Genomic DNA, 13,328 nt, shown 5'->3' with positions numbered 1-13,328 from the left:
TTCGAAATATGCAAAAATTAACCAGAAACCAAGAGATATAATAACTGAATTTGCGAGGAAGAAGACCAAAGAATTGATAATACAGGCCTCCTGGGGGAAAAAAATTTATATCGAAGGAGAGGAGATTATGATATTGAAAGACATACCACTGAGAATATTAAAAAAAAGAAGAGATTATTTCTTTCTCACTGAAGTCCTTAAACGAAATAAAATCCCCTTTAGGTGGGAAGTATTGGAAGGAGTGAATGTCACATTCCAACAACAAAGATATAAATTGAATACTATTTTTAAGGCTCAGGAATTTCTCAGAAAATGTAAGAAAGATTTAGAATCAGAAACAGATAGAAGGGAAAGGCCAGAAAGTAAAGAAAGTAAAGTGAAACGTTTAAATATAGAGGAACAAAGTGCAGAGGAACTAGCTTCAAGTTCTAAAGAATTTGCAATACTCCTTTCCAATGAGTGAATTAAAATGCCTTTCCTGGAATATAAATGGAGCCAATACCCCAGCTAAAAGGAAAGAAGTTTTTCACTACTTATACAAATTAAAACAAGATATAATATGTCTTCAAGAAACTCATACTGCGAAAAAAGATAATAAATATCTGGTAAATAACAAATTAGGAAATGGATTTATAGGAGCAAATGAAAAAAAATTAAATGGAATTGCAATATATGTAAAGCCCCATCTAAATCCTAAATTAATAAGTGTTGATAAAAATGGGAGATGATTAATAATAGAAATAGAACTACAAAACTCTAAAGCAATATTGGTTGGAGTATATGCCCCTAATGATAATCAGAATAAATTCTATCAAAATTTATTAAATGAACTTTCCAAATTATCTTATAACAATTGGATGATGGGAGATTGGAACGGAGTTACCTTACCAATTATTGACAGAAAATCTGAACAACAAATAAAAAAACATCAAGGAAAATTGCCCCAATCTTTTTTTGATATGTCAGAAAATTTGGCTATTGTAGATGCCTGGAGATATAAAAACGGTACGGCTAGAGATTATACATTTTATTCAGACAGATTCAAATCGTTCTCTAGGATCTATATGATATGGGTATCTAAAAATTTGGCAAATAAAATTTTAAATGTATCAATTCTCCCCCAATCCTTCTCAGACCATAATCCAGTTCAATTGGCTATAAAACTCCACCCAAAAAGTTATAGGTGGAGATTAAATGAAACTTTGTTGAGAAATAAAGAACTTGTAGAAGATTGCCAAAAGAAATTAAAATAATTCTTTGAATGGAATTTAAATAATGAAGTGAGTATTGGGACAGTATGGGATACCAGCAAGGCATATATGAGAGGATATTTTATGTATTTAAATAGTTGCTTAAAGAGGAAAGCACAACAAAAAATTCAAACAGTTCTTGATCAAATTAAGATAAAAGAAAAAAATCTTCAAATAAGACCATCAGATGAAGGTATAAACCATCAAATAAAAATTTTACAGCAGCAATTAAAAATACTTGCAACAGATGAAATTGAAAGAAAATTGAGATATATTAAACAAAAAAATTTTGAATATGCTAATAAAGCTGGAAAATGGCTAGCATACAAATTAAGAAAAGGAAAACAAAATATTACTAAAATTCGAGAAAATGGGAAAGAATTAGTTGACAATGAAAAAATTAAAAAGGCATTTCATATTTTTTTTACAAATCTATATAAGAAACAAGAAATTTCAATTGATAAAATTGAGAACTATTTATTAAAACAAAATTTAAAGAAATTAACTAAAGACCAAAAAGCATTAATTAATAATCCCATCACAACCCAGGAAATTATAGAAGCAATTAGAAAATGGAAAACAGGCAAAGTTCCAGGTCCAGACGGATTTTCAGCAGGTTATTATAAATATTTTCAAGATCAAATTTTGTTACCACTTAAAGATTTAATGAATGCGATTCTGTTAGGAAATCCAATACCAAAATCTTGGTCAGAGGCAAATATCATACTAATCCCAAAAGAAAAACAAGACCCGTCACTATGCAAAAATTATAGACCTATTTCGTTATTAAACAATGACTATAAAATATTTACTTTAATTTTAACTGGAAGACTAAAAACAGTACTTCAAGAAATAATTAATTATGACCAAAATGGTTTTTTACCCCAAAGATACATAAAAAACAATATAAGGACGGTTTTAAATATAATAGAGTATGCTCAATTTCATAATGAAAAACAGATTATGTTGTTATTTTTAGATGCTGAAAAAGCTTTTGACAACCTAAATTGGAATTTTATGCTTAAGACTTTAGAATTGATGGATTTTGGCAATATATTTATAAAAGCAATAAAATCAATTTATACATTTCAAAAAGTCAGAATTGTGATCAATGAAGAGATAACACAAGAATGTCAATTAGAAAAAGGAACAAGGCAAGGCTGTCCGTTATCTCCTTTATTATTTATATTGGTATTGGAGGTTCTAACAGAAGCTATCAGAAAGGATCATCGAATTGAAGGGATAAAGATTAAACAAGAAACATATAAATTGAGAGCCTTTGCAGATGATTTAGTTATCACTTTACAAAACCCGTTAATATCAATTGATTACTTATTAAAGACACTACAAGAATATGGAGAATTAGCTGGTTTTAAAATAAATAATCAAAAAATGAAGATGATAAATTTAAATATGCCACAAAATAATCATAATGTATTAGAAATTAGGGGACGCAGTGGCGCTGCAGGTTAAACCGCTGCGCTGCTGAGCTTGCCGATCGGAAGGTCGGCAGTTCGAATCCGCACGACGGGGTGAGCTCTCGTTGCTAGTCCCAGCTCCTGCTCACCTAGCAGTTCGAAAGCATGCAAATGTGAGTAGATTAATAGGTACCACTTCGGCGGGAAGGTAACGGCGTTCCGTGTCATCATGCCGGCCACATGACCACGGACGGGTCCTTACGGACAACGCCGGCTCCAAGGCTTAGAAACGGAGATGAGCACCGCCCCCTAGAGTCAGACACGACTGGACTTTACGTCGAGGGAAACCTTTACCTTTACTATTAGAAATTAAATCAGGATTTAATAGTGTTAAAAAAGCTAGATATCTAGGGATAGAGATTTCAGCCAATACTAGTGATTTATTCCAAAATAATTATGTTAAAATATGGAAGGAAATTAAACAAGGTTTATTGAGGTGGGAAAAATTAAATTTATCACTTATGGGATGAATCTCTGCAATTAAGATGAATATTCTGCCGAAGATGCTATTTTTATTTCAAACTATTCCAATATTTATAACTGATAAAAAAATTTAAATTATGGCAAAAAGATCTTTTAAAATTTATTTGGCAAGGGAAAAGACCAAGAATTAAATTTAAATTACTACAAGAAGATAAGGAAAGAGGAGACTTGGATCTTCCCGATTTCAGGCTATATTACGAGGCATGTGGTCTATTATGGTTAAAAGAATGGATCACCCTGCAAGATCATAAATTACTAAATTTAGAAGGGCATGATTTAAAATTTGGATGGCACGGCTTTTTGTGGTATAACAAATTGAAAGTAAATAAAACATTTAACAATCATTGTATTAGACCGTCTATTCTTAAAATTTGGGAAAAATATAAATCTACTTTAACATCGACAATACCACTAGGTATTTCCTCACAAGAAGCTTTTGTAAGACGAGAAACAATAGGTAACCATAAGTGGCTAAAATATTCAGATTTATTAAAATTTGAAGGGACCAAATTTACAATGAAAACAAGAGAAGAACTGGAAAATGAAGGATATGTATGTCAATGGTTTACATATATTCAATTAAAAGAACAATTTAAAATAGATGCCAAAAGTTACAAATTTACAAAACTATCTTGGTGGGATGAACAAATCTATGCTAATAACGACATGATCTCTAAAATATATAAAATGTTATTACAAATGAGAATACTAAATGTACAAATTAAGCAATGTATGAATAAATGGGAGAAAAAAATTGGATATAATATTGAATACGATGTTTGGGAAAGAATGTGGACTAAGGGATTAAAAGTTACATTAAATTATAACTTAAAAGAAATTTTTTATAAAATGATGTACATGTGGTATACTACCCCTGAAAAATCATCGAAAATGTTTTGAAATATGTCAAATGTTTGTTGGAAATGTAAAAAAGAAATTGGAACTTTATACCATATGTGGTGGACCTGTAAAAAAGCGAAAAAATTTTGGTCATCTATACATAATATAATTTGTAAAATGTTGGCAGTTAATATTGATAAATTACCGGAACTCTACTTATTGGGCTTTATGAACAAAGATTTGGAAAAAAAACTATGGAAAACTTCTATTGTATTTGATTACTTCGGCCAGAATTATCTACGCTGCAAAGTGGAAAGAAGAATTAATCCCATCTGTGGAAGAATGGATATTTAAATCCCTAAACTTGGCACAAATGGCAAAACTAACGGACCAATTAAATGATAAAAATATGGAAGATTTTCAAAAGGACTGGACACCCTTTTTTAAATATGTGGAATGGACCCAAAAAGTTAATAAGAATATATAGTATGTAAATAGCAAACTACTTTAATTGTTTAATCTCTTATTAGAATTAATGAAGGCAATTTAGAGAATTAAGGGAAAAAAAATAACACGCTAGGATACTAAGCTGTACCGTCTAGAAAGTTGGAAACCCTAATCTTTCTATTTATTTATCTATTTTTCATTTTATCCCCCCCTTTTTTATTTTTTATTTATTTATTTTTTATATATTTTTTCTTTTCTTTTTTCTCTTTTTCTTCTCTCTTCTTCTCTTTTTTGTATTGTAAGATATTATTGTTTGTATGTAATTTTATGTTTATTTAAATAAATTAATAAAGTTATAAAGAAAAAAAAATCTGTAGAAATCTGCCTAAAACTGGGAAAAAAATCAGGAGAAAAAAATTATTCAGGACCAGTGGACATATTTGTGGATGAGGAGCTTTGCCACAGAATATACAGTTTTTCTCCTAAATGCATTTACACTAAGCAGATAAATAGCAATTTTAGATAAATACCTTTAATGTTATACTACCCTAAAATTATAATTGCATATTCAGTCATGATAAACAAAGTGAGGGGTATTTGCTAAGCAGAAATCAGAGTGAAGAGGGTATCTGACCTGTTTACCTCATTATATTTTGTGCCTTTTCCTCAGTAATTAGTGAGACATTAAGACAGACAGCCCATTATTTTGAAGATCATGAAGTCTTTTTTTCTCTAGTGATCATTACTAATGAAGATCTTTCTGCAAATTCACTGTCAAGACTCAAACAAACAGGGGCCTGAAACTGGTGTCTATTCACCCTATGCTTGGGAAGACACACTGCCGTGATGCAGGATAAATTAATGGTCCTGGTGCTTGACAAGCATTGTACTAGACATCTTGCAGTCAGAATGCATCTTACGCATGCTTAGAGCCAATGAATATCCTGAGAACTTAGGTCCCAACTGTACTTTTTTAATTTGTGTATCATGCCTAATTTGTAGGGACCGAACTAAAGCAAATAACTTTAGAAATTGCCTTGGAAGTATACTGATAGCACAGAATGGAAACACTGATTTATATGAAAATAAGGCAGGCAAGAAAAACAAACTGGGAAAATATACTGTCTGTTCCACAAAACCAGACTAAATGATTCCTTACGCTGGGACTGTGAAACTACTTTAGCCCGACTGCGGCCTCGAGTGTCAGCAGGTGTTGAAGTGATACTACTGGCGCTTCCAGAGCTTTGCCTCCTTGTGCGAATTCGACCTGGGGAAAGAAAAGAGAAGAACAGAAAAGTGGTGGTTAAACTTTAAAGTGATTGAGGCAATCTTCTTTCACTCACACCTCAGTTAATAGATCTGCAGTCTGACCAAAATGACAAGAGGCTGAAACTGGATTCCCCAAATTAGGAATCTAATATGCTATTCCCTTGCTTATATACATTAATTAGAATGAAGTTATCTACTAGTGCAAAACATACCAATCACTAAAGCTGGGCATGGTTCTAAAATGATTCAGAAGAAGTAGATTGGAACTTGTACAAGTGCATTAAAACACTCACATCTTTCTTCAGGCTTCGGAATAACATGAAAAAAGACACGGCTGCTTTAATGAGTAACAGAGAGATACTGTGTTCATATCACTTCTGAAGCACATTTTCCAAACCAGTTTAAATCCACACTCAGACTTTCAAATTATTTATCTCTTTAATTCATTTGGAACCCTAGACTCAAAACCAGGAAAGAATTATATCGTAAAACAATTTCTGTTTTTATAGTATATGGAGAACAAAACCAATTTCCACCAGAAATAACAGTTGCAGGAAAAGATAAAAAGAAGTATAGTCCTGTAAATTGCATGATGCTTAAGTTAACAAGTAAGGCAAATACAAAACTAGGAGACGAAGTTGGGGTTAAAGAGACAGAAAGAGGTGTGAATGTAAAAGGGAAAGAATAATCACAGTAACATATGCTAAGAAGGGAATAGCAGCATCTTCAAATTAATATTAAGTAGGATTAAGCAACATGACTCTTATTTTACTGAAGAGAAACAAAGCTTCCTTCTCCTACAGATCACATACCATTATTTATCAGAAGTAATTTATACGGTTCCCTCCAGCGCTTCCACAGGCCTAACGTCACGCATCAGATACGTTTCACAGTAATCATTTTGGGGGGGTATCATAATAAAGAGGTCCTGTGCATGTAGAAACTAATCACAGTTCCAACTAGCATGGAGAGAGACCAATGTGTGTACATTTTTACCTGTACAAGGCCACTTCATATTGATACCAAATATGTGGCTACCAAGAGCTACGACTAGATCATGCAACTAGATGAAATGTAACTAATAGGTATGATTCCACTCTCCCTCACAGGTTTGATGAATGCACAGTGGATATTACAGCATGTACATCTAAATATTCCCATTCAACTAAAGCTGCTTGAGCATGTTCCAAGTGGGGATGGGAAACTCTCAGAATCCTTAACAATAGGCAACTATGGCTGGAATTACAGAACTGTGATCTAACAATATCTGAAGTAACATTGTTTCCCTTGTTTTTAGGAGAAGGTTCCTAAAGCCCTTTCTTGGCCATTGCTATCAGGAACTATATTGGTGCTTAAAAGTTTATGAACTTTTGAATGTTCAATATTTCTGCATAAATACGACCTAAACCCATATAGAGCTTAGCCCCACAATTAGATCTATTCCCCAATAAAGTGGACATTACTTTTATGCAGAAGGATACTATCCAATTCAATCATGAATATGTAACAAGGCAACTGAAAAAAATAACACATCAATACAATGATTTACAGTAATTATCTGAAGTTTTCTCTTCTTTCAGGGAGTGCCACATAAATTAAAAAAAATTCTAGACAGACTTTTTTCCAGTATATTTATGCTCTTTTTAGTACTCTGACAATTGTCAGTCTAAAACTATTTGGAATTGGTGCTGTAAATGATGCCACATGTATGAAGTAAATGCGTTTAGAAAGGACATTTGGAGATTATAATAAAAGGGAAGGAGAACAATAAAGCACACTGGTCTATTTCCCCCTTCAGAGACAAAAAAAGCAGCTTCTTTTATTATCATTAAAACCATTTCAGCAGTTTTAGAACAAAACAATGCCATCTGTTGGCCTGCTTATCCAAAAGGCCACTACCAAAGGCCTCTCTAGCATCCACAGTCCTCTGTGTAGGGAAAGAAAGAGTTGGAGGCAAGCAAAGGTATCACCCAGAGCCTGATCCTGCAAAGTATTTATTCATTGTTAAATTTCTGAGCCACTCTTCAGACTTATTAAAAGTCAGGATTCAAACACTTTAACAAAACAAAAATATAAAACAAAAATACATGTTATACTTTGAGAATCAAAAAGCCACATATGAAAGGTGTATGAGAGTGCTTGAATTGTTAGCAAAACCGTCCTTTGGAAAGATGAAAAAGAAGGGATAAAGTTAAGGCTGAGTTATTAATAGGTCCATGGAGGATCAGGGTAAGAGAAAAAGCTCATCAGCCTTTTTAAGTTTTCTCACCCCCAAATTATTTGGGTGAGAAGCCTCAGCCTGCACTACAATATTTTAGAGATGTAACATTTATCTTTCTGCTTCTCTGCTACCAATCACTGTTTGCCTCCTAACACACTTACAATTAAAAATATACAAAGTATCTGTAGGATGGGCCTCCCACGTAGGATCTGTATTCAGTTTCTATTACAGTGATTATATCTGCATACTATTATCTAAACTGGATATTGTCTTTTTATGGAATAGAAAAGAGGGATAAGGGAGTGAAGAATACAATGTAAAATGATACTTTATCCAGTACAGATTAATACTGGTGTGTGCCTCTAATTCTCGGTTGCTCCCTGTTTAAAATAATGGGTACACTATTTAACACAAATATTCTCTCTAGCTTTACTTATTCAGCACCCCTCATCACTTTTATATTCGTAATCTGACGCTACAAGGAAAGAAAAATATATGAAAAGTGATGTGGCTTTTCCAAGCAAAATGGATTTTCTTGTCATCCACTTTTCCTTATCTCCCACAGAACTGTTTCAAATATCATAGTGGTCTATTTAATTATTGCAATTATAAGCTAAAAGTATCTCAACACTATGAATCATTAATCAGTGCTGCTTAAAACATGTCCAAATAGCTTGAAAAAATTACTGAACATGTAAACAGAGTTAATATCATCTTTCAGTAGATAGGCTCCCTACACTTGGATGCAAGTGGTATTTACCTTGAACCTAAGTTTCAGAACTAGGAAAGGAATGTGAAGTCAAGTGTACCTCCCAACCATCATTCTTATTAATTCCTCCTTGTCAATATAACCAGGTTCATGACTAGATTCTGAAAATACTCTTTGGGAATCTATTTATAATTTGCAATCATCAAAATGAGTTTAGTAGGACAGCCAGTTTCATTCCAAAATGGTTTATAATACTGTAGTACCCACATGTGTGTGGCAATATATTGCACAAAAGCACTTCCTGGATGGTTGAGTTGAGGCAACGGTATGTTGGCCAATGTGGTAGGCTGTAATTAGAGATCCACCTTGCATAGTATAGAGTTAACATGCTTGAGGCAAAACTGGGCCTTGATTGAACTTGTGCTGTATTAGCCAAAAAGTGCCAAAACTAACCAGTACTGTTCTTACCATTAGAAGGGAATGCTGCATGTGGCATGGGTGCAACTCAGGCTGGTAACTCAGTCTACAAATTCTTTATCTTATTAGAAAGTATTTTATGAAAGTCTTGATTGACTAAAGTCATAATGGGCAATATGGAGAATATGTATGGGCCCATTTGGTGTCAACTATGGTATATGGAAGATTGTGACTTGAACTATACAAGAAGTAAGTACTAAAGAGCATGAAAAAAATGAATTTAAAAAAATACTTTGTCTATATGTGAAACTAAGAAAGCGGAGGTTGTAATGGAACTGAATGAGGATGGTCTTATCTTATGGAGTGGGGTTGATATATACATGCAGGGAAGTGGAAGCATAAATTTATTTATGGACAAAAAGACTAAAATGTACGTCAGAATGTAAAAAGTTTGTCACCTAGAATGTTGTGAGTGGGTATGAAAACAGAAACCCATAGGAAGGTTACAGCTACATGTTATGCTCCAGTGGACGGAGATAATGGAAGAATTAAGGTTGAGTTTTATCAAAAATTGTGAAACTTTCTGAATGAATGCAATCCAAGGGAAAAAATATTCTACTGGGTGACATGAATAGATGGGTGGGAATGAGATGAGATAATACAGAAAAAGAGATTGGGCCATTTGGAGACCCAAGAATGAATCAGAATGGTGACTGGCAAATATCTGCTTAGAAAAAGGACTGTTTCTGTCCTAACAGCCAGGTACCACGCTGAGACGAGGAGTAGGTCTCTAGTGTTTATTACTGCTACATTAGACAGAAAATCCTAACAGACTGAAGAAGCGTGGGAAAAACCCAGGCAGATAAACCCCAAAAGTTAAGGCGGGTCTAATCTGTGTCTCTTTGAATGGCTGCTTAACTCCTCAGTACTACGCATGCGTTTTCCCCCCTGGATAGGGGCCCCCTCCTGCTCGCCATCAGTACTCATGACAGTTTCTAATATAAGGTTTAAGAATAAATCTATTAGTATGTACAGACAGCAAAAGAATGAATAAAAAACCGTAACTGATTTATGATGAAACATTGAGAAAAATAAGTGATATACTCACACACACACAAGTTTAAGAGAGTTATGCATGAGGGACAGACTATTATTCAGTAATGTCAAAAGTGGATCTTGGGGAAGAAATGGACATGAAATATATGAAAGAAACTAATGTGAAACTAGAACCATTGCAGGAAGAGAAAATATGAGTTCTGTTTGAAGAAAGTAAGAAAGATATATTAATCTCCCAAGATAATTAAGGGAAAGTAGGGAGGATTAGAAACTCCTTGGAACAGGTTATAGAGTGCCATAGAAATGTGTGAAAGTATACACATTTACACACTAATGGGAAGTATAAAAAAGGCTGCTAAGTGGAACGATGAAATGACAGAGTCCATGGAGGAGAAAAAAATGCTTGTAAGAGAATGACTGCTGCAAAAAATAAAGATATGGGAAACCAACTCAATTGTGTATATACTGTAGAGGGAAAATTAATGTGTAGAAGGAGATGTACTAGATTATGCATAAAGAGGGAAAAAGACATGCAAAAACTATGAAAGACAGCAAGTAAAGGTTAAGGTTAAAAGAGGGAGATAAAATACAAAACAATTTTGATGGAAATACAACATTATTTGAGAAGTAGGTGAAAAGAGAAGTTCCAGCAGAGTGAATGGAATTCAGTATTAAAAATGATGAAAGGATTTGAGATGAAACCAAAGTGAGGGGATTCTGGAAGGAGTATTTTAGACATCTGAATGGTGATACATGTAATAAATATTGTAAATATTGTGTCCAAGGAAAAAAAATAATGAAAAGGAAGTAATAAATGATGCAATGATGGTGAAAAATAGTGAAGTTGCAGGTGAAGACAGTGTAACTGGAAACATGTTAAAACATGGGTGTATTTGGCTTATGGAGTGGCTGTGCAACCTTTTTAACATGTGTGGTTCCCTATTCAAAGGGAAGCATAGCAAGAATAAAAACACCAGGGAATGTGTTGAATACAAGTCTGATTCAAAAGGTACAAGAACAAAATTTGGTAAGTGCAGTGTGGCTTTATGCTGAGCAGGACTGTGCAGACCAGATTTTTCCTCTTTAGCAAGTCACTGAGAAAATAATGAAAGTGAGTAAAAAAATATTGTACGTTTGTGGATTTAGAGTAAGTGTATGCTTTATTTATCCAATTTCTAGGCTGCCTGACTCTTTAGCAACTCTGCGCAGCTTACAAATAAAAAACAGTACATATCAAAAGAACTCATAGTCAGCTGGAAGATAGAATTAACATCAGCCCTATCAGGCAGACCACACTAAGAAACAGACACTGTGCAGATCTGAAGCTACTTTATTAGAACAGCTATAGTAACAGAATCTTGCAAGCCTGAATGTGCTACGTTTCCTCCTCCTTTTATCTTCATGAGAATTGGGGGGCGGGGTCTGAGGCATTTTCACGAACTACTTTCTTAGCCTGGGCTCAAGTTTCATTTCTGTGACTGTTGCCTTGGTAGTAGATCTTCCCTCTGTCCTTCAAGGCCATCCTTTTTATTCACTACAATTATTAGGGTTGAATTATGGAGTGGTTTGTATGAATACAGAGATAAGGTTAATTGCTAAATGCCATAAGAGAGATTTATGATGGAAGGAAAGCATGTGTAAGAATAAATGAAATATTAGGTGAATGGTTCCACACTAACAGGAAGTAAAGGAGTGCGATGCCTCCTTTATTGTTAATCTAACTTCTAAGGTAAATGTATAAAGAATGTTTGTGATGTCATTAGAGATGCATTGGTTGGGTACATTAATGTGTATATACTTTTGTACGCAGACAGTGTGTTGTTGGCTGAGAACCCCATTGATATGCAGGAAATGTTGGACCATACAATGATACAATATAGATCTGAAAATTAAGCACCTGTTTATTCTTGACCCTACAGTGGTGCTTGTGAACCCTTTTGAATTATGACCTAAAACATGATCTGTTCTCCACACAAGTCCTAAAACTAGATAGAGAGAACCCAATTAAACAAATTGGATAAACGAGTCAAAAACCTTATACATGTTCATTTATTCATTGAGGAAAACGATCCAAAGCTATGTATGTGTGTGTGGCAAAAGTATGTGAACCTTTGCTTTCAGTAACTGGGGTGCCCCTCCTTGAGCAGCAAGAACTGCAACTAAACGTTTCCAATAACTGTTGATTATCAGGTGTGAGTGTGGAAGGTCCTGCCTTATTCAAAGAACAGAATTCTGGGTATTCACTATCTTATACTGATCTTAACAACACAAGTATGGGTAAGCATGTCGTGGCTCAAACAAAGGAAATTACTGAGGACCTCCAAAAAACAGTTGTTGATGCTCACCAGGCTAGAAAAGCTACAAAACTATTTCCAAAGAGTTTGGACTCCACCAGTTCACTATCAGGCAGACTGTGTATAAATGCAGGCAATTCAACGCCACTGTTACACTCCCCACCCCCACCCCCACCCCCAGAGAGGTCAACTAACCAAGTTCACACTAAGAGCAAGGCATCTAATACTCTGGGAGGAGTATTATTTTTGACTCATTTGTTTAATTGGGTTCTCTTTATATAGTTTTAGGATTGTGTAGAGAACAGTTCACATTTTAGGTCATATTTATGCAGAAATATTGAAAATTCCAAAGAGTTCACAAGCACCACTGTAGGGTCAAGAATAAACAGGTGCTGAATGGATGTGGACCGAATACAAATGTGAGTGATCAGTATACCGAAGAATACATTGAGATGGCTTTGTCATGGAGACAGAATGAATAAAGATTAAATTGCCAATGTCATGAGTGCCGTTGAGCTGAAGACATCAGCACAACGGCACACATGACAATAACGAGGAAGCAGAGGAAGGGACTCAAGATAAGCATAGCATGCACAACAACAGACACAGACCCTGGGCGGATGATTCAGCCATCAGGACACAAAAGAGAAAGAAGGAAAGACAAAGACAAGGCGGATCACGAGGCACACCCAAGCTGTTAGCAAAAGCGCAACGGAGATCGCCCAGCTGACAGCAATCACCGGCTGAAGGAGGAAACCGATGATGGGCGATCCCGGGGCAACAGCTGGGGCCCCGCAACCCTTCACCTACCGGCATGACAGTATACAGGACAAAGGGGGGATGACGTAACCCAGGGTGAGGGGG

The 13,328-nt window shown here is 34.7% G+C and overlaps 1 protein-coding gene across 5 annotated transcripts in view; it reads right to left on the bottom strand.

The window, feature by feature from the left end:
* The window catches only part of CLASP1 (cytoplasmic linker associated protein 1), a 178,775-nt gene that overhangs the window by 76,037 nt on the left and 89,410 nt on the right, over positions 1 to 13,328 (bottom strand). For all 5 annotated transcript variants that reach the window (XM_063288799.1, XM_063288797.1, XM_063288800.1 and 2 more), the window contains exon 19: positions 5,658 to 5,765. In XM_063288799.1, the coding sequence (XP_063144869.1) occupies positions 5,658 to 5,765 (108 nt within the window). The remainder of the gene's footprint in view (positions 1 to 5,657; positions 5,766 to 13,328) is intronic.

Source organism: Candoia aspera, chromosome 1, assembly GCF_035149785.1.
Source record: "Candoia aspera isolate rCanAsp1 chromosome 1, rCanAsp1.hap2, whole genome shotgun sequence".
NCBI lineage: Eukaryota > Metazoa > Chordata > Lepidosauria > Squamata > Boidae > Candoia > Candoia aspera.
This window is presented reverse-complemented; position numbering and strand designations above follow the sequence as displayed.